Source organism: Dendrobates tinctorius, unplaced genomic scaffold (genome assembly GCF_039654945.1).
Source record: "Dendrobates tinctorius isolate UK_male_01 unplaced genomic scaffold, ASM3965494v1 ptg000028l, whole genome shotgun sequence".
Lineage (NCBI taxonomy): Eukaryota > Metazoa > Chordata > Amphibia > Anura > Dendrobatidae > Dendrobates > Dendrobates tinctorius.
In genome coordinates, this window is record NW_027361696.1 from 67,391,771 (window position 1) to 67,418,721 (window position 26,951).

Here is a 26,951-nt window from a genome sequence, read left to right on the forward strand (position 1 = left end):
CCAGATGGCAACTCAAGAGGCACTGACTCACAAAAAAAACAAACACAAACTTCAGATAAATCTGATATTCAAGATTTTATTCAATTGGACTGAACACAAGTGAAAACCACAATTAAAAAGCCAAAGAAAAAAAACAAAAAAAAACAATGGTACACACTCCTGAAAAAAAAAAAACAAAAAAAAAGAAAAAAGTTTATTGGTATTAGCATCTTGCAGAAATGGATGGTTCGCATAGAGCCCACCCTTCTACATTGCAAAGAGCCTGCAATGATTGAGCAGAGGAAGCACCTGGTACAGAAAGAAGTTCTGTGTGACAGATAACCAGAGACCGTTGTTTTATTCCAGAAAGGAGTTCGGTACAGAAACGAACGTCACACAATGCACCAATATTGTAATGTAATTTCGCTCTCAGTTCAGTTTCCAACCACTAGATGGCGCACAGTGAAAACAAGATATATGTAAACCTGCATATTGCTCCCTCTTGTGGCGGCAAAGTGTAAGTACAATTTTTAAATGGAACATTTCCTGTTACTGACTCTGCATAACAGAAGCAGGTACACAGAATCCCTGGGTGTCCCACATTGAGCTTACTTTATACAATAATTTCAATAGCATCTGTATAATACTTTATTTACCCTGCAAGGGCTCCACAGGAAAAAAAAATGGAGTATGTTGTTCCCAACAGTTTTAAATCATTGTGTAAAAAAACAAAACCAAGAACTGCATTATATTATTAAAAGGAAGTTTTCCACTTTTGGGGGGGGACTTTTATTTTTAAATTAAACGTATGTATTTGGGGTTAAAATTCATTTCTGCTTGCTTTTTGTGTTGCACTCTCTATTACTGGCTGCAGAAGGGAGTTAACTCAGAATCCTTCAGCGAGTTCTTTCTGTGAGAGTTTTTAGAACTTTTTTTCTGAGCTGATTTATGACCACAGACCAAGTCAAAGTTGAATGTGTGGGAAAGCAAGGCACCTGTAAAAGCTAAACTGGGCAAAATTTATAGTGAAACTCAATCGAAGTATTGATTTATAACCCCAAGTACATGCAATTAAGAAAAAAAAAAAATGACCTTCAAAAAGTGGGCAACCTAAAGTTGATCACTGATGATGATGCCAAGAGCAGGCTGATATGTCTTTTGCAGTGCCACCATTGGAGCAAATGCACAATTACAAGCAGGAGCAATAGAGAAGCGAGCGAGCAGACTTCCAAAATCTGCCCTCCTGGTACTGCCATTGCAATACAGGCTGCCCCAAAAGGTGGAGAAAAAAAATATATATAGTCATTTATTGCCCTTGTAACATAGTCGTTTGATTTCCATACAAAGGAGAAATAAAAGGCAGAATATGGCAACGGAAATAAAGTCGTAAATGGCAACAAAAGAAAAAAGAAGTCTAAAACATCAAATGATTGTCTATTCCTATAATAAAGAAAAAAAAAAAAAAAAAAAATAGTTCAGTTGTTATGTGTTCAGTTCCAATAAAGCTGGTATCGAGTGATCATCGCCCCCACCATCCGGAAAAGGCTGCACAGCGTGTGGCTGAGGTATAGTGGCATCAAGTATTTGTCCAGTCAAAGTTCATCATTGCACTGACACATCCATCTACACCTTCTACCGGTAGAAAAAGAAAAAAATTATCCACAAAAAGAATGAAAAAAAATAATACAGGAGTGTTTAATAAAAAACTAAAAATAAGATGAGAAAATTCACAGATGGGATCAAATCGTTATTCCAAAGTGGCCTCTTTTCCCATGTTAAGTCCTTCACATAAGAAGTGGTCATCAATCCAGAAATTAAAGTGACGCTACTTTACGAAAAAGAGAAAGCATTATGACATGTGGCCCCTTCAAAATGTACCAACTCCTGTTATTAAAGCTGCAGACACATCTGCTATTCTGCCCATGGCCTCTAGGTGGTGCTGCCACTCTGCAGTTCATGATAAAAGCAACTCCTACATGGGCACAGAGTTTAAGGTTTTTAAAGGGACACTGATAGAGATAGATATATATATATATATATATATATATATATATATATATAAAATTTCTTTTTTCTTCATGTATATAACACCCATGTCCACAGGCATTGACTAACATTACAGCTATGGCCTATTTAAATTAGTAGGGCAGAACGGAAGAGCAGACAGACTTTTCATCTGTTCAGCTGAGTATTTAAAAAAAAAAAAAAAAAAAAATCAAGTTCGGAAAAAAATTTAGTAAAAAAACCCAATTACCGCAAGTAGATTTTAGCATACAGAAAACTCAATAAAAATAGATATTTAATATAAATCTGAAGAAAATAAGTAGATATTAAGTAGATATTCTTTTTTTTTTTTTTTTTTTTTTTTTTTTTTTAAAAGCTAAAGAAAAAAGCAATCTAGTTATAAAAAAAGACAGGAAAGTAAAAAAATAAAAGTAGTATAAAAAAAACAAATTGATAATTTTTTTGTGCTGAATGTATTTTTTTTCTTATTTATTTTTTTAAAGGAGGGCACAGCTACAAATTTTGCATTTTTTATTACTCAAAAACTACAACTCCCATTATACCCTGATACTGCTGGAGAGCCACAGCTTGGGCACAGCACTGCCCTAACACAACCGTGTGCACAGGAGGCAGCTGTCAATCAAGTAGGCTCCTTTAAGATCCCTATATGAACAGCTGGTGCTTTATATGGTGCAGATCAGCGCTGGTTCATACACAATAAATCTCTTTCCAATAGAAAAAAAATCTGGAATAAAGTTAGATTTTTAAAATTATTTTTTTTTTCATTTTACACCCTGATTTCTCAGCCACAGGGCAGTATACAGAATGACTAATTAGCCTGACGATTTGGGTCTCAGTAATAAGCACCAACTCCAGAGCGGCTATTTATTAAAAATATTAAATCCATCCCTGCTTCTTCCCAATAGACCAAATGTAAAATGCCTTCTCATTCCCGTGTGACACCTGTATAGTTTCCGGACTAACCTGGGAAAAGCCTCTTCACTGTACAAGCCGGTATCTCCAGGAGACGACCGCGGTTCACCCCAACGTTCAGTACTGTATAATGAGGCTACTGATAATGACACACCACGCCGCCTTGTACAGAACGGACGCTGTAACCATTTTCCCTTTACTTAAATAACGGAATTCATCTTCCCAAAGGAAAAAAAAAAAAAAGGTGCAAACTCAGCAATGTCAAAAATTAAAAAACCCCCGTAAAACCACCGGATTCCGGGAGAGGCGGCGGATAGGGGAGGATGGGTTTACATTCTACGACTATTGTCCTCACCCCCCTGAACACAAAGGTAAGGGGCACAACTTCAAGTATTAAATTAAAAAGAGGCTTATTAAAAAGGCACGTGTTTTAATGCAAAAAGTAAAAAACAAAAAAAGAGGGGGAGGGGGTAGACGTCTCAAAAACTGTCACCAGAGGCCACGTAAGAGCAGTTTCCGTGGAGCGTGGTGGAGTCCCTGATGGAAGCACTCGCTTTCAAGCTTTGCCGTCCATGCTGGAGTGAACCCGGGATTAAAGTTTGTGCTTCCAGATGAGCTTGTGAAAGCTTCAGGTCTGCGAGAGACCTTCCTAAGAGTATCGGAGGTAGACAAAAGTGGCAGTGAGAAGACCGGCTACGAAGACCCCAACGGTCTGCAAGGTCGGCGTGCCAAAGTAAGACAGAAGCCCCTCCTGTGGAGAAAACAAAATAGAGAAGTAGTGAGGATCGGTGTTTTGGAGCTAATGACTGAGCGACACAGACAGGACAGGAAACAAGAGATGGGATCGAAGGAATCAGCCCATAAACTTCCAACAACAAGAGAAGCAACTGCATGGACGAGCAAGAACACACGTAATCACTGAGCAAGGTGTATCATTGAGTATACACCGTCCTCCCCCTCAACTGTCCCCCCCCCCCCGTATACACCGTCCGACCGTCAACTTTCTCCCCTCCCCCCCGTATACACCGTCCGACCTATCAGCTGCTCTCTGGTATACACCATTCGACCTATCAGCTGCTCTCTGGTATACACCATTTGACCTCTCAACGCTCCCCCTTAACCAGCCCCCTCAACTGCCAACCACCGGTATACACCATCAGGCCTTCCACAACTGCCTTCCCCCGCCGTGTATACTATCCAACCCCTCAACTCCCCCTCCTCTCCAACCCTGGTGTTTAACATTCAGCCCCTCCTCTGTAGGTGTAACGTGCAGGTGCCTGACCACCGGAACTCCAGATAATTCTGAAAATCAGAGATCACCCCTCCCCCAAAGTCACCTTCTTCACCTCTATGGAAGCAGTAGCGTGCATCTGTGAGCATTGATCCTAGTTATACAGCGATAGAAGCAGTGTCAACAAATGTGGTCTATCACTCCACTAACTCAGGGGGCACCTTCGGTACCCGTTGTTGTGATCATTGAGGGTCACAGAAGTCGGGCCCCCAGTGTTCTCACATTTATACACAGGACAGCCCTTTAAAAGCAGTGGCCATGGTGCAAGACATACATAGAAAACAGATGATCTGGGATGATGCCACAACATAAAGACGAGTGATCAATGATGAAATCTATAGCGCCCATATACTGGCAGCCACTCCCCCCGTGATGCCACCTGCAGGTCCTAGAGTGCAGCTGTGATTGCCTTGGATATAACAGTACACAACTCTCTGCATGGTCTCCCATTGTTCTCTGGGGAGGCTGATGGCTGTCCTGGAGGCGGTAAGTCAGCACCTAATACTTAGTAACACAGGACACAAGTGCCATAGTAAGCCCTGTGTACGGTCCAGGACCTGCTGTATACTGCACGCGAGCTCATCAGGACACCTCTGCTAGTACACAAGGAAAATAAATCTGCACCGATTAAATATGTAAAAAATAAAAGAACTCCCAACTCACCCAGCCGCCTTGATCTCGTATCCACTGGACAACATGGTCTCTGAGATAATCCATAGTCCAGTCTATGATTGTGCGAATCATTTGTGGCACGTGCGACCATAGAGCCTGCGGGAGATTCACAGTGATGAGCTAATTCATAAATAAGCGGTGCTGTTTTTGAAAAATAACACTTTTTTCTGACTCTGGACCTATACATTAAAAAAAGGCCATAATCTTCTGTGGAATAATGTCAAGTCACACATTATATATATATATATATATATATATGTGTGTGTGTGTGTGTGTGTGTGTGTGAAGGTGTGTGTGTGTGTGTGTGAAGGTGTGTGTGTGTGTGTGTGTGAAGGTGTGTGTGTGTGTGTGAAGGTGTGTGTGTGTGTGTGAAGGTGTGTGTGTGTGTGTGAAGGTGTGTGTGTGTGTGTGAAGGTGTGTGTGTGTGTGTGAAGGTGTGTGTGTGTGTGTGAAGGTGTGTGTGTGTGAAGGTGTGTGTGTGTGAAGGTGTGTGTGTGTGTGTGTGTGAAGGTGTGTGTGTGTGTGTGTGTGAAGGTGTGTGTGTGTGTGAAGGTGTGTGTGTGTGTGAAGGTGTGTGTGTGTGTGAAGGTGTGTGTGTGTGTGAAGGTGTGTGTGTGTGTGAAGGTGTGTGTGTGTGTGAAGGTGTGTGTGTGTGTGAAGGTGTGTGTGTGTGTGAAGGTGTGTGTGTGTGTGTGTGTAGGTGTGTGTGTGTGTGTGTGTGAAGGTGTGTGTGTGTGTGTGTGTGTGAAGGTGTGTGTGTGTGTGTGTGTGTGTGAAGGTGTGTGAAGGTGTGTGTGTGTGTGTGAAGGTGTGTGAAGGTGTGTGTGTGTGTGTGAAGGTGTGTGAAGGTGTGTGAAGGTGTGTGAAGGTGTGTGAAGGTGTGTGTGTGTGTGAAGGTGTGTGTGTGTGTGAAGGTGTGTGTGTGTGTGAAGGTGTGTGTGTGTGTGAAGGTGTGTGTGTGTGTGAAGGTGTGTGTGTGTGTGAAGGTGTGTGTGTGTGTGAAGGTGTGTGTGTGTGTGAAGGTGTGTGTGTGTGTGAAGGTGTGTGTGTGTGTGTGTGAAGGTGTGTGTGTGTGTGTGAAGGTGTGTGTGTGTGTGTGAAGGTGTGTGTGTGTGTGTGAAGGTGTGTGTGTGTGTGTGTAGGTGTGTGTGTGTGTGTGTGAAGGTGTGTGTGTGTGTGTGTGTAGGTGTGTGTGTGTGTGTGTGAAGGTGTGTGTGTGTGTGTGTGTGTGTGTGAAGGTGTGTGTGTGTGTGTGTGTGAAGGTGTGTGTGTGTGTGTGTGTGTGTGAAGGTGTGTGTGTGTGTGAAGGTGTGTGTGTGTAGGTGTGTGTGTGTGTGAAGGTGTGTGTGTGTGTGTGTGTGTGTGTGAAGGTGTGTGTGTGTGTGTGTGTGTGAAGGTGTGTGTGTGTGTGTGTGTGTGAAGGTGTGTGTGTGTGTGTGTGTGTGAAGGTGTGTGTGTGTGTGTGTGTGAAGGTGTGTGTGTGTGTGTGTGAAGGTGTGTGTGTGTGTGTGAAGGTGTGTGTGTGTGTGTGAAGGTGTGTGTGTGTGTGTGAAGGTGTGTGTGTGTGTGTGAAGGTGTGTGTGTGTGTGTGAAGGTGTGTGTGTGTGTGTGAAGGTGTGTGTGTGTGTGTGAAGGTGTGTGTGTGTGTGTGAAGGTGTGTGTGTGTGTGTGAAGGTGTGTGTGTGTGTGTGAAGGTGTGTGTGTGTGTGTGAAGGTGTGTGTGTGTGTGTGAAGGTGTGTGTGTGTGTGTGAAGGTGTGTGTGTGTGTGTGAAGGTGTGTGTGTGTGTGTGAAGGTGTGTGTGTGTGTGTGAAGGTGTGTGTGTGTGTGTGAAGGTGTGTGTGTGTGTGTGAAGGTGTGTGTGTGTGTGTGAAGGTGTGTGTGTGTGTGTGAAGGTGTGTGTGTGTGTGTGAAGGTGTGTGTGTGTGTGAAGGTGTGTGAAGGTGTGTGTGTGTGTGTGTGAAGGTGTGTGTGTGTGTGTGTGAAGGTGTGTGTGTGTGTGTGAAGGTGTGTGTGTGTGTGTGTGTGAAGGTGTGTGTGTGTGTGTGTGAAGGTGTGTGTGTGTGTGTGAAGGTGTGTGTGTGTGTGAAGGTGTGTGTGTGTGTGAAGGTGTGTGTGTGTGTGTGTGAAGGTGTGTGTGTGTGTGTGTGAAGGTGTGTGTGTGTGTGTGTGAAGGTGTGTGTGTGTGTGAAGGTGTGTGTGTGTGTGAAGGTGTGTGTGTGTGTGTAGGTGTGTGTGTGTGTGTGTGTGAAGGTGTGTGTGTGTGTGTGTGTGTGAAGGTGTGTGTGTGTGTGTGTGTGTGAAGGTGTGTGTGTGTGTGTGTGTGTGAAGGTGTGTGTGTGTGTGTGTGTGTGAAGGTGTGTGTGTGTGTGTGTGAAGGTGTGTGTGTGTGTGTGTGAAGGTGTGTGTGTGTGTGTGTGTGTGAAGGTGTGTGTGTGTGTGAAGGTGTGTGAAGGTGTGTGTGTGTGTGTGTGTGAAGGTGTGTGTGTGTGTGTGTGAAGGTGTGTGTGTGTGTGTGTGTGAAGGTGTGTGTGTGTGTGTGTGTGAAGGTGTGTGTGTGTGTGTGAAGGTGTGTGTGTGTGTGTGTGTGTGAAGGTGTGTGTGTGTGTGTGTGTGTGAAGGTGTGTGTGTGTGTGTGTGTGTGAAGGTGTGTGTGTGTGTGTGTGAAGGTGTGTGTGTGTGAAGGTGTGTGTGTGTGTGTGTGTGAAGGTGTGTGTGTGTGTGTGTGAAGGTGTGTGTGTGTGTGTGTGTGAAGGTGTGTGTGTGTGTGTGTGTGAAGGTGTGTGTGTGTGTGTGTGTGTGTGAAGGTGTGTGTGTGTGTGTGTGAAGGTGTGTGTGTGAAGGTGTGTGTGTGTGTGTGTGTGAAGGTGTGTGTGTGTGTGTGAAGGTGTGTGTGTGTGTGTGTGAAGGTGTGTGTGTGTGTGAAGGTGTGTGTGTGTGTGAAGGTGTGTGTGTGTGTGAAGGTGTGTGTGTGTGTGTGTGTGTGAAGGTGTGTGTGTGTGTGTGTGAAGGTGTGTGTGTGTGTGTGTGTGTGTGAAGGTGTGTGTGTGTGTAGGTGTGTGTGTGTGTGTGTGTGAAGGTGTGTGTGTGAAGGTGTGTGTGTGTGTGTGTGTGTGTGTGAAGGTGTGTGTGTGTGTGTGTGAAGGTGTGTGTGTGTGTGTGTGAAGGTGTGTGTGTGTGTGTGTGAAGGTGTGTGTGTGTGTGTGTGAAGGTGTGTGTGTGTGTGTGTGAAGGTGTGTGTGTGTGTGTGTGAAGGTGTGTGTGTGTGTGTGTGAAGGTGTGTGTGTGTGTGTGTGTGAAGGTGTGTGAAGGTGTGTGTGTGAAGGTGTGTGTGTGAAGGTGTGTGTGTGAAGGTGTGTGTGTGTGTGTGAAGGTGTGTGTGTGTGTGTGTGAAGGTGTGTGTGTGTGTGTGTGAAGGTGTGTGTGTGTGTGTGTGAAGGTGTGTGTGTGTGTGTGTGTGTGAAGGTGTGTGTGTGTGTGTGTGAAGGTGTGTGTGTGTGTGTGTGTGTGTGTGAAGGTGTGTGTGTGTGTGTGTGAAGGTGTGTGTGTGTGTGAAGGTGTGTGTGTGTGTGAAGGTGTGTGTGTGTGTGAAGGTGTGTGTGTGTGTGAAGGTGTGTGTGTGTGAAGGTGTGTGTGTGTGAAGGTGTGTGTGTGTGAAGGTGTGTGTGTGTGAAGGTGTGTGTGTGTGAAGGTGTGTGTGTGTGAAGGTGTGTGTGTGTGAAGGTGTGTGTGTGTGAAGGTGTGTGTGTGTGAAGGTGTGAGTGTCCCCGGGATTGGCATCTGCAACGTCGCAGCTACAGCCACAAAATTTTACAGTCACACGTCTGGACCCCGAGAGCGTCATAGGCTATGTTGTGAGGCGAAATTTTAACCCCGCGCATTCCAATTCACCAAACAATTTTGCCCCTATGTACATAACGGGGAAAAATTGTATGTATGTATGTCCGGGATTGGCACCCGCACCATCGCAGCTACAGCCACAAAATTTGGCATAGTCACACGTCTGGACCCCCGAGAGTGTCATAGGCTATGTTGTGATGCGAAATTTTAACCCTGCGCGTTCCAATTCACCAAACAATTTTGCCTATTATTCTTCTCATTTCTATGGTGTTATCGTCCTTCTGTAAAGCTGGAAATAACACAATTTATTATCGTGCCAACACAGACCACCCTCTGACACAGACTGCAGGGGGAGCCCAGTATCACACAGGATAGGATTAGATACACAGCTCTGCAGTCAGTATCACACAGGATAGGATTAGATACACAGCTGAGCAGTCAGTAACATACAAGATAGGATTAGATACTTTCTGCTGAGCTGTGCATCACACAGGAGAGGATTAGGTACACAGCTCAGCAGACATCACACAGGATAGGGTTAGATACACATGTTGTTTATCAAAAGGCTCTTGAATGAGTTGAAAATAAAATACTAGCAATACTTGGGTAATCGTTTAGTTAATTTGCGTTGCAAATCTGTAGTGTTGAATATATGATGTGAAATGTTTTTATGTGCAATATAATCATAATTTATATAACTAACCACATTTGGTTACTATGCCCAGGCAACGCTGGGCTCTTCAGCTAGTGTCTGCAGACTTGTAGAATCCTTACTGTGCGCACGTAAGGATTTTTCAGCGCTGGAAACATAAGCGTGACCGCTAGTATGTGATTTCCATACATGCAGTCACATATCAACTAGACTTGAGAGATCTCAATACAAGTGAATGGAGAAAGGCCGGACAAGTCTAGTCAGAATGTGGCTGGAAGTATGCAAATTACAAGCTGGGGTCGCATGTGACTGCCCACTCCTGGCACCATTCCACACTTTAAGTATTCACAGGTCTAATGTCTCATAAAATGATTGCAGACTTCAGCCTCAAGTCTAGACAAACCTTTTAAATGCTAGTATTATGCTACAGAAATCAGGAAATATATGACGCTCACCTTAAGAACCAGTTTGCTGGCAAAGTAAAACAGGGCTACCACACGACCCCAGTTGAAGTTGCCATCTGAAAACATTTCAGCAGCCACTTTTAAGAAGACCTCCTTCGGGGGGTTGCCCTGGACCTGCTCAATCATCCTAGCCAGAAATAGGAGACAATACAGATGTCAGGTGCATGACAGGTAGATGTAGGAAGTCACAGATTAAGGTTCAGTTATTGCAAACATGTAGTCACTTTACTAATGCAGATGCCACACAAAAAGCAGCAAGACATGGGACACCCAACCTTTCCTCGTGCAATACAGTAGGTCTGGGGGTAACCAGTCCCATGAACGCCGGCCTCCCCAAGTTTATACACAACTTTCCAAATTGTGAACAGAAAACTTGCAGGTATAAAAAAAAAAAAAAAAAGTACAGGAGATGCTGCAGAGTGCCATATCCAGCACCAAGCACGTCACCGGCAGGGTGCAATCTGTGGCCCATTACAGAGCTGGACTGGCAAAAGAAATTGGAAATAGCATGAGGATGACATACAGGGGCCCAGGGATCTGTGGCCCTTAGTCAGTGCATTCCTACATTGCTGCTGTGCAAGAAATCGCACACGTCTCATCCAATACATGAAGAGTGAGAAACTGGATAGTGATAGGAGCTGCGCCAGTAGCCACGATTTCTACAAAACTCATCCCACCAAGGACACCTGCAAGGAGTTTGTGTGCTCTTCCCGTGTTTAGAGGGGGGTACCTCCGGGTTCTCCGGTTTCCGCCCACAGTCATACTGATAGGGAATCTAGATTGTGAACCCCATCGGAGACACCGCCAATAATGTCTGTAAAGCACTGTGAAATTAATGGTGCGATATAAAATGAGTAAAAAAAATAGTGAAAATAAAGAACTAGTAATGATTGTAATAAGAATGCTAATAACACTAACGCTAATAATGATTGTAGTATTAATGCTAACTATAATAAAGCTCATAGTAAAGCTAATAATTCTGATCATGATCAGTATTATTGTTAGCATCATTAGCTTTAAAATTATCAGCATCATTACTATTAAGATCATTATCATCAGTAACATCATCATCATCATTATTATTAATAATGCCAATAATTAAATTATATTATATTTGTATTGCATGTTATGTTTATATTTGTTTATAATATTAATATATAAAAATAATAAAATAAAAAATGAAAAACTATTTTATTCAATAGTAATATTTAATTTATAAGAATGTCCGATTCATCCCTCCTTCCCCCTTTAACCCTTTCACCCCCAAGGGTGGTTTGCACGTTCATGACCGGGCCAATTTTTACAATTCTGACCACAGTACCTTTATGAGGTCATAACTCAGGAACGCTTCCATGGATCCCGGTGATTCTGACGATGTTTTCTCGTGACATATTGTACTTCATGTTAGTGGTAAAATTTCATTCAAATAACTTGCGTTTATTTGTGAGAAAAACGGAAATTTGGCGAAAATTTTGAAAATTTCGCAATTTTCCAACTTTGAATTTTTATGCCCTTAAATCACAGAGATATGGCACACAAACTTGATAACTAACATTTCCCACATGTTTACTTTACATCAGCACAATTTTGGAACCAAAATTTTTTTTTGTTAGGAAGTTATAAGGGTTAAAAGTTGACCAGCGATTTCTCATTTTTACAACACCATTTTATTTTTAGGACCACATCACATTTGAAGCCACTTTGAGGGGTCTATATGATAGAAAATACCCAAAAGTGACACCATTCTAAAAACTGCACCCCTTAAGGTGCTCAAAACCACATTCAAGAAGTTTATTAACCCTTTAGGTGCGTCACAGGAATTTTTTTGAATATTTAAAAAAAAAAAAAAAATGAACATCTAACTTTTTTTCATAAAAAAAATACTTCAGGTTCAATTTTTTTTTATTTTACCAAGGGTAACAGGAGAAATTGGACTGCAAAAGTTATTGTGCAATATGTCCTGAGTACGCTGGTACCTGATATGTGGGGGGGGGGGGACGACTGTTTCGGCGCATGGCAGAGCTCAGAATGGAAGGAGCGCCGTTTGACTTTTTCACTGCAAAATTGCCTGGAATTCAGATTGGACGCCATGTCACGTTTGGAGAGTCCCTGATGTACCTAAACAGTGGAAACCCCCTACAAGTGACCCCATTTTGGAAACTAGACCCCCCAAGGAACTTATCTAGATATGTGGTGAGAACTTTGAACCACAAGGGCTTTACAGAAGTTTATAACATACAGCCGTACAATTAAAAAATCATATTTTTTCCACAAAAATGATCTTTTCACCCTCAATTCTTATTTTTCCAAGGGTAACAAGACCCTAAAAGTTATTGTACAATTTGTCCTGAGTACGCTGATACCCCACATGTGGGGGTAAACCACTATTTGGGCGCATGGCAGAGCTCGGAAGGGAAGCAGCGCCATTTGACGTTTTTGGCTGGAATTGAGATCGGACACCATGTCGCGTTTGGAAAACTCCTGATGTACCAAAACAGTGGAAACCCCCCACAAATGACACCATTTTGGAAACTAGACCCCCTAAGGAACTTATCTAGATGTGTGGTGAGCACTTTGAACCCCCAAGGGCTTCACAGAAGTTTATAATGCCTGGGCATGAAAATAAAAAAATCGTATTTTTTCCACAAACATGATCTTTTAGTCACCATTTTTTTATTTTCCCAAGGGTACCAGGAGAAATTGGACCCCAAAAGTTGTTGTCCAATTTGTCCTGAGTATGCTGATACCCCATATGTGGGAGAAAACTACTGTATGGGCACACGTCGGGGCTCGGAAGGGAAGTAGTGACGTTTTGGAATGCAGACTTTGATGGAATGGTCTGCGGGTGTCATGTTGCCTTTGGAGAGCCCCTAATGTACCTAAACAGTGGAAACCCCCACAAATGATCCCATTTTGGAAACGAGACCCCCTAAGGAACTTATCTAGATGTGTGGTGAGCACTTTGAACCCCCAAGGGCTTCACAGAAGTTTATAATGGCCGGGCATGAAAATAAAAAAATCGTATTTTTTCCACAAACATGATCAATTAGTCCCCAATTTTTTCATTTTCCCAAGGGTAACAGGAGAAATTGAACCCCAAAAGTTGTTGTCCAATTTGCCCTGAGTACGCTGACACCCCATATGTGGGAGAAAACTACTGTATGGACACACGTCGGGGCTCGGAAGGGAAGTAGTGACGTTTTGGAATGCAGACTTTGATGGAATGGTCTGCGGGTGTCCTGTTGCCTTTGGAGAGCCCCTGATGTACCTAAACTATTGAAACTCCCCACAAGTGACCCCATTTTGGACACTAGACCCCCCACGGAACTTATCTAGATATGTGGTGAGCACTTTGAACCCCCAAGTGCTTCACAGAAGTTTATAACGCTCGGACGTGAAAATAAAAAAATCATTTTTTTCCACAAAAATGATATTTTTGCCCCCAATTTTTTATTTTCCTAAGGGTAACAGGAGAAATTGGACCCCAAAAATTGTTTTGCAATTTGTCCTGAGTAGGCTGATACCCTACATGTGGGGGTAAAACACTGTTTGGGCGCATGGCAGAGCTTGGAAGGGAAGGAGCACCATTTGACTTTTTCAACTCAGAATTGGCTGGAATTGAGATCAGACGCAATGTTGCATTTGGAGAGCCCCTGATGTGCCCAAACAGTGGAAACCCCCAATTCTAACTCCAACACACCCCTAACCCTAATCTCAGCCCTAACCCTAGCCCTAACCCTAATGGAAAAATGGAAATAAATACATTTTTTTTATTTTATTATTTTTCCCTAACTAAGGGGGTGATAACGGGGGGTTTGATTTACTATTTATGGCGGTTTTTATATTTGGCAGCTGTCGCACGCTAAAAGACGCTTTTTATTGTAAAAATAGTTTTTGCATCAACACATATTGAGAGCTATAATTTTTCCGTATTTTGACACACCGAGTCATGTGAGGTCTTATTTTTTGCGGGACGAGTTGACGTTTTTATTGGTACCATTTTCGGGCACGTGATATTTTTTGATCGCTTTTTATTCCGATTTTTGGGACGCAGAATGAGCAAAAACCAGCGTTTCATGAATTTATTTTGGGGGGGTGCGTTTACACCGTTCCGCGTGCGGTAAAATTGATAAAGCGGTTTTATTCTTCGGGTCAGTACGGTTACAGCGATACCTCGTTTAGGTCGTTTTTTTATGTTTTGTCGGTTTTATGCAATGAAAACTATTTTATATAAAAAATTATTATTTTTGCATCGCTTTATTCTGCGAGCTATAACTTTTTTATTTTTTCGCTGATGATGCTGTGTGGCGGCTCGTTTTTTGCGGGACAAGATGACGTTTTCAGCGGTACCATGGATATTTATATGCGTCTTTTTGATCGTGTGTTATTACACTTTTTGTTTGGCGGTATGATAATAAATCATTATTTTTTGCTTCGTTTTTTATTTTTATTTTTTAAGGGGTTCACTAAAGGGGTTAACTAATGGGACAGTTTTATAGGGCAGGTCGTTACGGACGCGGCAATACCTAATATGTGTACTTTTATTGGTTTTTTTTATTTCCAAAAAATGGATTTATTGGGGGAATATATTTTTTTTTTTCTAATTTATTTGGCGATTTTTTTTTTTTAATTATTTTAACACTTTTTTTTTTATTTTTTTTTTTAACTTTATTAAATAGTCCCAGGTGGGACATCACTGTCCTGTGACAGATCGCTGATGTCACATCACAGATCACTGTGACAGATCAGCAATCTGTTACAGGCAGTGCAGAAGGCTTCCTCATGCCTGCGCTTTGCAGGCACTGAGGAAGCCAGCTTCCTGCAGGCCCGGAAGGCCCCTGTCGCCATCTTGGATTCGGGGGCCTGCAGGAAAGGAGCCCCCCGCAGCAGCGCTGCACATTGTGCTGCCGTGGGGGGCTCAGGGAAGCACGGAGGGAGCCCCCCTCCCTGCCGATGCTTCCCTTTAACCCCCCAGTACACCGCGATCATGTTTGAACGCGGTGTGCAAGGGGTTAACGTGTCGGGGGCGGTCCGTGACCGCCCCTGACACATTGTGCCGGGTGTCAGCTGTGATAATCAGCTGACACCCGGCCACGATCAGCGGCGCTCACCACGTGGGCACCGCTGATCGCGGTAGACGTACTATCCCGTCCATGGGCATAGGGGCCCGGGTCACATGGACGGGATAGTACGTCGGATGTCAGGAAGGGGATAAACATCAGCACCACCCTTGTTCGGGGCTGTCTCTCTGGTTTTGCAGCCCAGCCTCATTTATTAAATGAGATGATACCAGACACATCCCATGGACAAGGGCAGTGTTAATTCTGAAAAATGAAAAATAGGGGGTCAAATTCCTTCTTTGGGTATGTTCACATTGTAGGGAGGGGATTATACCATCTACCAGAGCCAAGTCCATACCTCTGCAGCTCCATGTTCCCGTCCAACTCGTCTCCGATTTTTCGCAGGCATTCGCACAGTCTTTTTGTGGAAGGATTCGCTTGCTCGACCACACCCAGCTCCGGAATTCCTGCAGTTTCCGTGGCCGCACTGCGCTGCACCCGATCCATGATGAACCTGACGAGGGAGAGGACGTATAACGATAGGACGGAGTGTAATCAAAGCAATGTAAGGAGGGGGAGAAGCTCAGGCATGACGATAATGCAAAGGATTACAATTCGACCTTGTAATTCCTTACTACTCACCCACGCAGCAGTACGTCGCCGGTTTGCATGATTTGCTCTGTCGATACGCCTGCGATGAGAGAAATAAAAAAAAAAAAGATTCTATTTCATCAAGACTGTAGGAAACAATAAGCAGATGTTTGTCTAGATTAGATCCACGGGATACTTATTTATGCCATAAACCCCTCATAGGTGGTGGTCCGAGAGGGTAGAGGAAGCAGGGAAGGGTAATAAAGGTACTAGGAGAGATGATTCATGGATTGTTTCGATTTATTCTAAACAAAATCCACAACTATTTAGTTTTCTTGCACAATTATAGGAAAAATAAGCAACAAATCTGCAACATAAGTTGAAATTGTTCAGAGAGGATCTGATCAAGTTTCATTGGACAAAATAACCGGACTTCTGTCTCATATGTGCACTATTGCGGGACAGCGAGGTCCTAATTTCACAGTGAGAAACTTGCAAAAGAAATAAAACAAAAGCTGGAGATGCTTCTAGACATCTTTTTCTCTGCTGCTCTTAGGATGAGAAGCAACATAAGAGGCCGGGGCAGATGGCGGCTGTTCGGCGGAGCTTCCGGGAATGAGTCACTGTCCCATCTCTGTATGTTGACGCACAGCCATCCGGTCTCCAAGACCACAGATGTCTCCCGTCCTCTACCTGGACCCAACCGCTTATCCTTACACAGCACCGAGCTCAGGTTACAAGACTAAAGTCTGCAAGAGCCAGGAAAGAAGTGAGGTCACCTTTCAACTTCATACAGATATGCCAGAAAAGTGCTAGTCAATGAGCAGAGACCCTGTAATTTTGCACACTAGACCGGGAGCAACGGCAGCAAAGAGCATGAGTTGGTGCCGGATGGCAGAAACCTGCGTTACCTGTGTTCAGTTACGCGTTTCATGTTTTCAAGTCATAAAAGTCAACAGAGACTGGAAAGCCATAAAACTCGATCTGAACTTCCCATCTGGTTTCTGTACAAAACTTGAATTAAGCTTCAATTAAATTCCATTACGTAAAGGCCCCTTTACATTTAGCGATGCACCAGCGATCCCGACCACGATACGACCCGGTCAGGATCGCTGGTGCGCTGCCACACAGGCAGATCTCAGCGATGCAGCGGTCGTTACCTACCTTTCAGAAGCGGCGATCCTGACGTTCTCCCGTCCGCGCGTCGCTCGTCATCACAGCAGAAAGCCCAGCAGGAAGCGCCCGACGAGAAATGGATCAGCGATGGACAGCAGGGGAGCCGGTCGGAGGTATCACACATAGCGATATCGCTGCTGCGTCACCAAATCGGTGATGCTTTAGCGATATTGTTAGCGATATCGCTATGTGTAAAACCCCCTTAAGAGAGGATGAGGAACATCTGAACTACGGATCCGGAAGGGCGACAACTACCCTGGGGGTCTGCGAGAGGCTCCACGGTCAGCGTACAAACTGCAATTCCTGGCCCAAACTTGACATGTACGAGGATGCTGAGCCGCAGTCAGGAGACCCGCGTCCGCTCCAGACATCGTGATCCACACAGGAAGTTTAAGCCGGCCTTATTGTTAGGCTAGGACTATAAATGACACAAATCGCTGGAGATTTTACCCCTGTACATTAAAAGGGGGAAAAAATAAATGACAAATCTGGAACAGAAATTGACAGATTGCAGATTAAGAAAGCCATCAGATTTTCTGTGCACAAATTTATGGAAATAAAAAATCTCAAGTTTGGAGAGTCAACTAGAAATTCCCAAATTGTTTATTTTTTCACTAGCAGGAATGATTTGGAAAACACTTGTGCACAATCCTGAGCAGGAATCTAATAATACGATGGAGGAATTCATGGTTGTGCAATCCCCGGAGATGTGGATTAATGAAGCTCCACAGTCAGTGAGCCGCACGACCCGTTCCACACTTCCAACAATTACTGGTTCGGGGGTGACCTGGAGTGATCGGACCGGCCGCGGGTATCCTTGCCGGAATGTAACAGCTTCCTATAGGTCTACGACGCTGCAGAGTTTGGGGTGAGGAGATCTGCAGGTCATCCTCAGACTGTCGCTGGCGTGAAAGATCTATGAACGTGCAGTCACGAATGATCGCACTGATGCGACGCCACATTTTACGATGAGTCCAACTAAACCAAAAAGGGATTTATTTTTTATTAAATGCATGCATTTTGGGCTAAAAAATTGTGTACTTAAAGTTTCAGAAGAAAAAAAAGTTGCACCGTCTAGCTTTTACAGGCTCTTCCGCTTTCTCTGCACGTTCACCTTTAATACAGTCTGTGGTCAAACAATAGGTAAGAGCAGGTTAGAAAACAACATATCAAAGTTAGCTCACTGAAATTCTTAGTTAATCCATTCTGCAGCCTACAAACAGTGCAAAATTTTTAATGATAATCAATTGCAAAAATGAACTGTTCTCTCTCTGCTGCTGGCCTCAAAGCGGCATCAATCGGCGGAGCGGCAGCAAACGGTGTGCTCCAGACAGCTTCAAAGCAGCGCTTCTCCGCTCTATAGCAAAGAGCTTGTAAGCACTGTACACATTCAGCCACCGCTGCTAAACTGCAGAAGAGGTCGTAACCTATGCAGCAAGCCGTAAAACAAGATAAAAAAAAATCCCTCTGTTCTAAAGACAAGCTGTTTCTTCCTACAATCAGTTTGCAATTTTACCAATAAAGGAACACCAGAACCACCCGTTAGATGCCAGGAAGCGCCAAAGGCAATTTAACAAGCAATTGTCTCTGACGTGTATAACACTGCCTCCTATTGGTCACTTGGGGCAGCACGGTGGCTCAGTGGTTAGCACTGCAGTGCTGGAGTCCTGGGTTCAAATCCCACCAAGGACAATATCTGCAAGGAGTTTGTATGTTCTCACGTGTTTGCGTGGGTTTCCTCCCACACTCCAAAGACATACTGATAGGGAATTTAGATTGTGAGCCCCATCGGGGACAGTGATGATAATGTGTGCAAAATGTAAAGTGCTGCGGAATATGTTAGCGCTATATAAAAATAAAGATTATTATTATTAGCCACTGTAAAAAAAACAACTAACTTGATGTTATATGCAAAGGTTTGTTCCTTTTTTATACAGGGATTTTGAAGCAGATTCCGCTCACAAATCCTCTCTGAACAATCCTCCTATCGGGCTCCCGTAGCTGTTTTTTACCATGCGGAAAAACCAGCAAAAACATCAATTATTATAAGTTGTTTGCAAGAAACAAACATTCCACATTTAATTACAGAAGCCGAAAACAAAAAGGTTAAGTGCAAAATAATTAAAATAGAAACAGACAAAAAAAAAATCCTACAACTATCATAACACACATCACAGATAGGGGGTCACACTCAGCTGCAGAGACAAGCTGGAGAGGTGAGGTATTCCCCCGTAACCCCTATACAGACAGTGTGGGGGGGGAGATTCTGGCTCCTCTACACAGATAAGGGAGGTGGGCTCCCACTCCCCTACAGACGGGGGGTTCAAGCTCCCCTACAGACAGTAGTTGGGGGGGGGGGGGGGGGGGGGGACTTCCCACTCCGCTCCCCTACCAGACAGTAGTTGGGGGGGTCCCCCCCGCTCTCCTACACAGATGCATACGGGGGGGGTCGTCCCCGCTCTCCTACGCAGATGCATACGGGGGGGGGGGGGGGGGTCGTCCCCGCTCTCCTACGCAGATGTATACGGGGGGGGGGGGGGGGGTCGTCCCCGCTCTCCTACGCAGATGTATATGGGGGGGGTTGTCCCCGCTCTCCTACGCAGATGTATATGGGGGGGGTTGTCCCCGCTCTCCTACGCAGATGTATATGGGGGGGGTTGTCCCCGCTCTCCTACGCAGATGTATATGGGGGGGGTTGTCCCCGCTCTCCTACGCAGATGTATATGGGGGGGGTTGTCCCCGCTCTCCTACGCAGATGTATATGGGGGGGGTTGTCCCCGCTCTCCTACGCAGATGTATATGGGGGGGGTTGTCCCCGCTCTCCTACGCAGATGTATATGGGGGGGGTTGTCCCCGCTCTCCTACGCAGATGTATATGGGGGGGGTTGTCCCCGCTCTCCTACGCAGATGTATATGGGGGGGGTTGTCCCCGCTCTCCTACGCAGATGTATATGGGGGGGTTGCCCCCGCTCTCCTACGCAGATGTATATGGGGGGGTTGCCCCCACTCTCCTACACAGATGTATATGGGGGGGTTGCCCCCACTCTCCTACACAGATGTATATGGGGGGGGTTGCCCCCGCTCTCCTACACAGATGTATATGGGGGGGTTGCCCCCACTCTCCTACACAGATGTATATGGGGGGGTTGCCCCCACTCTCCTACACAGATGTATATGGGGGGGTTGCCCCCACTCTCCTACACAGATGTATATGGGGGGGTTGCCCCCACTCTCCTACACAGATGTATATGGGGGGGTTGCCCCCACTCTCCTACACAGATGTATATGGGGGGGTTGCCCCCACTCTCCTACACAGATGTATATGGGGGGGTTGCCCCCACTCTCCTACACAGATGTATATGGGGGGGTTGCCCCCACTCTCCTACACAGATGTATATGGGGGGGTTGTCCCCACTCTCCTACACAGATGTATATGGGGGGGTTGCCCCCACTCTCCTACACAGATGTATATGGGGGGGTTGTCCCCACTCTCCTACACAGATGTATATGGGGGGGTTGTCCCCACTCTCCTACACAGATGTATATGGGGGGGTTGTCCCCACTCTCCTACACAGATGTATATGGGGGGGTTGTCCCCACTCTCCTACACAGATGTATATGGGGGGGTTGTCCCCACTCTCCTACACAGATGTATATGGGGGGGTTGTCCCCACTCTCCTACACAGATGTATATGGGGGGGTTGTCCCCACTCTCCTACACAGATGTATATGGGGGGGTTGTCCCCACTCTCCTACACAGATGTATATGGGGGGGTTGTCCCCACTCTCCTACACAGATGTATATGGGGGGGTTGTCCCCACTCTCCTACACAGATGTATATGGGGGGGTTGTCCCCACTCTCCTACACAGATGTATATGGGGGGGTTGTCCCCACTCTCCTACACAGATGTATATGGGGGGGTTGTCCCCACTCTCCTACACAGATGTATATGGGGGGGTTGTCCCCACTCTCCTACACAGATGTATATGGGGGGGTTGTCCCCACTCTCCTACACAGATGTATATGGGGGGGTTGTCCCCACTCTCCTACACAGATGTATATGGGGGGGTTGTCCCCACTCTCCTACACAGATGTATATGGGGGGGTTGTCCCCACTCTCCTACACAGATGTATATGGGGGGGTTGTCCCCACTCTCCTACACAGATGTATATGGGGGGGTTGTCCCCACTCTCCTACACAGATGTATATGGGGGGGTTGTCCCCACTCTCCTACACAGATGTATATGGGGGGGTTGTCCCCACTCTCCTACACAGATGTATATGGGGGGGTTGTCCCCACTCTCCTACACAGATGTATATGGGGGGGTTGTCCCCACTCTCCTACACAGATGTATATGGGGGGGTTGTCCCCACTCTCCTACACAGATGTATATGGGGGGGTTGTCCCCACTCTCCTACACAGATGTATATGGGGGGGTTGTCCCCACTCTCCTACACAGATGTATATGGGGGGGTTGTCCCCACTCTCCTACACAGATGTATATGGGGGGGTTGTCCCCACTCTCCTACACAGATGTATATGGGGGGGTTGTCCCCACTCTCCTACACAGATGTATATGGGGGGGTTGTCCCCACTCTCCTACACAGATGTATATGGGGGGGTTGTCCCCACTCTCCTACACAGATGTATATGGGGGGGTTGTCCCCACTCTCCTACACAGATGTATATGGGGGGGTTGTCCCCACTCTCCTACACAGATGTATATGGGGGGGTTGTCCCCACTCTCCTACACAGATGTATATGGGGGGGTTGTCCCCACTCTCCTACACAGATGTATATGGGGGGGTTGTCCCCACTCTCCTACACAGATGTATATGGGGGGGTTGTCCCCACTCTCCTACACAGATGTATATGGGGGGGTTGTCCCCACTCTCCTACACAGATGTATATGGGGGGGTTGTCCCCACTCTCCTACACAGATGTATATGGGGGGGTTGTCCCCACTCTCCTACACAGATGTATATGGGGGGGTTGTCCCCACTCTCCTACACAGATGTATATGGGGGGGTTGTCCCCACTCTCCTACACAGATGTATATGGGGGGGTTGTCCCCACTCTCCTACACAGATGTATATGGGGGGGTTGTCCCCACTCTCCTACACAGATGTATATGGGGGGGTTGTCCCCACTCTCCTACACAGATGTATATGGGGGGGTTGTCCCCACTCTCCTACACAGATGTATATGGGGGGGTTGTCCCCACTCTCCTACACAGATGTATATGGGGGGGTTGTCCCCACTCTCCTACACAGATGTATATGGGGGGGTTGTCCCCACTCTCCTACACAGATGTATATGGGGGGGTTGTCCCCACTCTCCTACACAGATGTATATGGGGGGGTTGTCCCCACTCTCCTACACAGATGTATATGGGGGGGTTGTCCCCACTCTCCTACACAGATGTATATGGGGGGGTTGTCCCCACTCTCCTACACAGATGTATATGGGGGGGTTGTCCCCACTCTCCTACACAGATGTATATGGGGGGGTTGTCCCCACTCTCCTACACAGATGTATATGGGGGGGTTGTCCCCACTCTCCTACACAGATGTATATGGGGGGGTTGTCCCCACTCTCCTACACAGATGTATATGGGGGGGTTGTCCCCACTCTCCTACACAGATGTATATGGGGGGGTTGTCCCCACTCTCCTACACAGATGTATATGGGGGGGTTGTCCCCACTCTCCTACACAGATGTATATGGGGGGGTTGTCCCCACTCTCCTACACAGATGTATATGGGGGGGTTGTCCCCACTCTCCTACACAGATGTATATGGGGGGGTTGTCCCCACTCTCCTACACAGATGTATATGGGGGGGTTGTCCCCACTCTCCTACACAGATGTATATGGGGGGGTTGTCCCCACTCTCCTACACAGATGTATATGGGGGGGTTGTCCCCACTCTCCTACACAGATGTATATGGGGGGGTTGTCCCCACTCTCCTACACAGATGTATATGGGGGGGTTGTCCCCACTCTCCTACACAGATGTATATGGGGGGGTTGTCCCCACTCTCCTACACAGATGTATATGGGGGGGTTGTCCCCACTCTCCTACACAGATGTATATGGGGGGGTTGTCCCCACTCTCCTACACAGATGTATATGGGGGGGTTGTCCCCACTCTCCTACACAGATGTATATGGGGGGGTTGTCCCCACTCTCCTACACAGATGTATATGGGGGGGTTGTCCCCACTCTCCTACACAGATGTATATGGGGGGGTTGTCCCCACTCTCCTACACAGATGTATATGGGGGGGTTGTCCCCACTCTCCTACACAGATGTATATGGGGGGGTTGTCCCCACTCTCCTACACAGATGTATATGGGGGGGTTGTCCCCACTCTCCTACACAGATGTATATGGGGGGGTTGTCCCCACTCTCCTACACAGATGTATATGGGGGGGTTGTCCCCACTCTCCTACACAGATGTATATGGGGGGGTTGTCCCCACTCTCCTACACAGATGTATATGGGGGGGTTGTCCCCACTCTCCTACACAGATGTATATGGGGGGGTTGTCCCCACTCTCCTACACAGATGTATATGGGGGGGTTGTCCCCACTCTCCTACACAGATGTATATGGGGGGGTTGTCCCCACTCTCCTACACAGATGTATATGGGGGGGTTGTCCCCACTCTCCTACACAGATGTATATGGGGGGGTTGTCCCCACTCTCCTACACAGATGTATATGGGGGGGTTGTCCCCACTCTCCTACACAGATGTATATGGGGGGGTTGTCCCCACTCTCCTACACAGATGTATATGGGGGGGTTGTCCCCACTCTCCTACACAGATGTATATGGGGGGGTTGTCCCCACTCTCCTACACAGATGTATATGGGGGGGTTGTCCCCACTCTCCTACACAGATGTATATGGGGGGGTTGTCCCCACTCTCCTACACAGATGTATATGGGGGGGTTGTCCCCACTCTCCTACACAGATGTATATGGGGGGGTTGTCCCCACTCTCCTACACAGATGTATATGGGGGGGTTGTCCCCACTCTCCTACACAGATGTATATGGGGGGGTTGTCCCCACTCTCCTACACAGATGTATATGGGGGGGTTGTCCCCACTCTCCTACACAGATGTATATGGGGGGGTTGTCCCCACTCTCCTACACAGATGTATATGGGGGGGTTGTCCCCACTCTCCTACACAGATGTATATGGGGGGGTTGTCCCCACTCTCCTACACAGATGTATATGGGGGGGTTGTCCCCACTCTCCTACACAGATGTATATGGGGGGGTTGTCCCCACTCTCCTACACAGATGTATATGGGGGGGTTGTCCCCACTCTCCTACACAGATGTATATGGGGGGGTTGTCCCCACTCTCCTACACAGATGTATATGGGGGGTTGTCCCCACTCTCCTACACAGATGTATATGGGGGGTTGTCCCCACTCTCCTACACAGATGTATATGGGGGGTTGTCCCCACTCTCCTACACAGATGTATATGGGGGGGTTGTCCCCACTCTCCTACACAGATGTATATGGGGGGTTGTCCCCACTCTCCTACACAGATGTATATGGGGGGTTGTCCCCACTCTCCTACACAGATGTATATGGGGGGGTCCCCACTCTCCTACACACCCTGGGCTCGCTCGCTATTTCAGCAGCATCATCCCCTCGCCCCGGCCAGCTCGCGCACCTTCAGGCTATGTGCACACATAGTTTTTTGGGTCTACGGATTTTGTAGAGAAAACCGCAGGACAAAAGTCCTGCGGTTTTACACCTCATAATGGATGAGGTGTAAAACTGCAGCGTTTCTGCACTAAACAATTGACATGCTGCGGATTGTAAACCGCAGCAAAACCACGCGGAAAAAAACGCCGCATGTGCACTGCTTTTTTTCTATTTCCACAGGAAATAAAGGTACTGTACAACGTAGCAGAATCCGCACCGTGTGCACATACCCGTAGAGTCTCATAAACCGCACAGTTCAAGGTCAGAGCTGCTTTTTATGACTGCTTGCTGACTGGTCTCTTCTGCCTCTTCCTCACTGCCCCCGGCTTCAGAGAACTCCATTTACACAGGACTGCACAGAACACGCACCGTCCCCTCGTATAGAGCATCAGCTCTTGGGGCAGGATCTTCTCATTACTGACAGAACACATCACGTGACCACAAGCCAAAACAAGAAGCGGCTGGGAGTAGTAGTCCCACAGCAGCTGCTGAGAATAACCCTGTAACACACTACACAGGGCAGAGGCCCGGGCACGGCCATGTACAGGGCTCCCTTCCACCACATTGCTGTGTGTATGCTCCTCACCTGCTCCGCCGCTGCTCTCCCTCCGTCCAGTTCTTTCCGGGGCTCCCCCGCTGGCTCCTTCGCTCTCTTTCTGGGGCCAATCCCCGCCGGCTCCCTGCTCCGCCATGCTTCCGTCCTTCGCACAGTGACTATCTAATTACGTTGCTGCCGCCAAGATACTACAGTGAGGCTAGCTAAACCACGCCTCTCAGGTGACATCATCACGTCGCTACGTCATGACGTAAATACGGCTAAGCTGCAGCGAGCGCCATCTTGACTACTGGCGAGCGAAGAGATGTGCAGTGTCATTGCCTGCTAGTTCCTGTCTGGGATCCTGTGATGTCATCGTCACGTGTGAGGGGGGGAACGAAAGAAATACTTGAGGGCAGAAGTGCGAAGGCTGCAGCAGTCACGTGACCGCCGGCCGGCTGCTGCTTTCCCTGCCCCTCCCGCCGGCCGGCTGCTGCTTTCCCTGCCCCTCCCGCCTTGTAAGGGAGAAAACTTTTAGTCATTTTTGTTGTCACCGTTTTGGGGTCCGAGGGACTTTTTGATCTCGTCATAGTTATTTTTATTATTGTGAAATTATTAAAAAACAACAATTCTGCCGTCTAGAGTTTAATCATGTCGTTCATTGTATCAGATAAATTTATTTTGTGAATTTGGATAGTTACGCAGCCAGCTACCCCAAATAAGTACATGTTTGTTTATTCTGTGATGTGAGCGTTTACATATATATATATATATATGTATATACATTATCATTTTTTTATTATTACAATTTGTTTATATTTTGTGTATTTTGTGAATAGGGTGCAATAAATATATAAAGTTTTTGTCTTTTTTACTACTTTATTTTTTTATTATATATATTTTTAATATATTTCATTTGCTTTCGGAAAAAAGGAGGTGATAAGAACATTTATACATTGTATTATTTTATTTATTACTGTAGTGTAAAAATAATAATAAATAATAAATTTTATTTCTATAGCGCTGACATATTCCGCAGCACTTTACATTTCAGAGGGGACTTGTACAGGCAATAGACATTACAGCATAACAATAATCACATAGATCATAACAGATACCAAGAGGAATGAGGGCCCTGCTCGCAAGCTTACAGTCTATGAGGAAAGAGGTAGACACGAAAGGTGGATGGTAACAGTTGCCCTGATTGTATGTATATTATTTTATCTACATTCTTATTTTATAATTTTTTTTATTATAGTTATTATTTATATTCTGGAAAGAGGGAATGAGATTAACTTTTACACATTTTATTATTTATTAGATTTTGTTTGCATTCTTAAAAGGGGAGGTGATCAAAACTTATAGATTTTGTTTTATTTATTACAACAGCACGCACACACGCACGCACACACGCACGCACACACGCACGCACACACACGGTACGGAAAGTATTCAGACCCCTTTACATTTTTCACTCTTTGTTTCATTGCAGCCATTTGATAAATTCATAGAAGTTAATTTTTTTTCTCACTAATGTACACCCTGCACCCCATCTTGACTGAAAAAAAAAACAAATGTAGAAATTTTTGCAAATTTGTTAAAAAAGAAAAACTGAAATATCACATGGTCATAAGTATTCAGACCCTTTGCTCAGACACTCATATTTAAGTCCCATGCTGTCCATTTCCTTGTGATCCTCCTTGAGATGGTTCTACTCCTTCATAGTAGTCCAGCTGTGTTTAGTTAAACTGATAGGATTTGATTTGTAAAGGCACACACCTGTCTATATAAGACCTCACAGCTCACAGTGCATGTCAGACCAAATGAGAATCATGAGGTCAAAGGAACTGGCCAAGGAGCTCAGAGACAGAATTGTGACAAGGCACAGATCTGACCAAGGTTACAAAAGAATTTGTGCAGTACTAAAGGTTCCTAAGAGCACACTGGCCTCCACAATCCTTAAAGGGAATCTGTCACCCTTTTTTTTGGCTTGCAGCTGCATAGACATCGGGGGCTTATCTACAG

The 26,951-nt window shown here is 45.9% G+C and overlaps 1 protein-coding gene across 2 annotated transcripts; it reads right to left on the minus strand.

Moving 5' to 3' along the window:
- Positions 1-320: 320 nt before the first annotated feature.
- On the minus strand, positions 321-25,282 carry BAX (BCL2 associated X, apoptosis regulator). 2 transcript variants are annotated; one of them, XR_012231318.1, is made up of 7 exons: positions 24,978-25,282; positions 15,537-15,585; positions 15,253-15,408; positions 9,826-9,961; positions 4,871-4,975; positions 2,968-3,667; positions 321-1,611 (listed from the first exon to the last, which is right to left on the minus strand). XR_012231318.1 is itself a non-coding variant. In XM_073570895.1 (6 exons), the coding sequence occupies exons 1-6, from the start codon at positions 25,081-25,083 to the stop codon at positions 3,566-3,568; spliced, it is 654 nt and encodes a 217-aa protein (XP_073426996.1). In that variant the 5' UTR covers positions 25,084-25,282; the 3' UTR covers positions 321-3,565. The 2 variants fall into 2 exon arrangements, 1 of the variants encoding a protein (XP_073426996.1); XM_073570895.1 differs by having other exon boundaries at positions 321-3,667.
- Between the last annotated feature and the right edge of the window lie 1,669 nt (positions 25,283-26,951).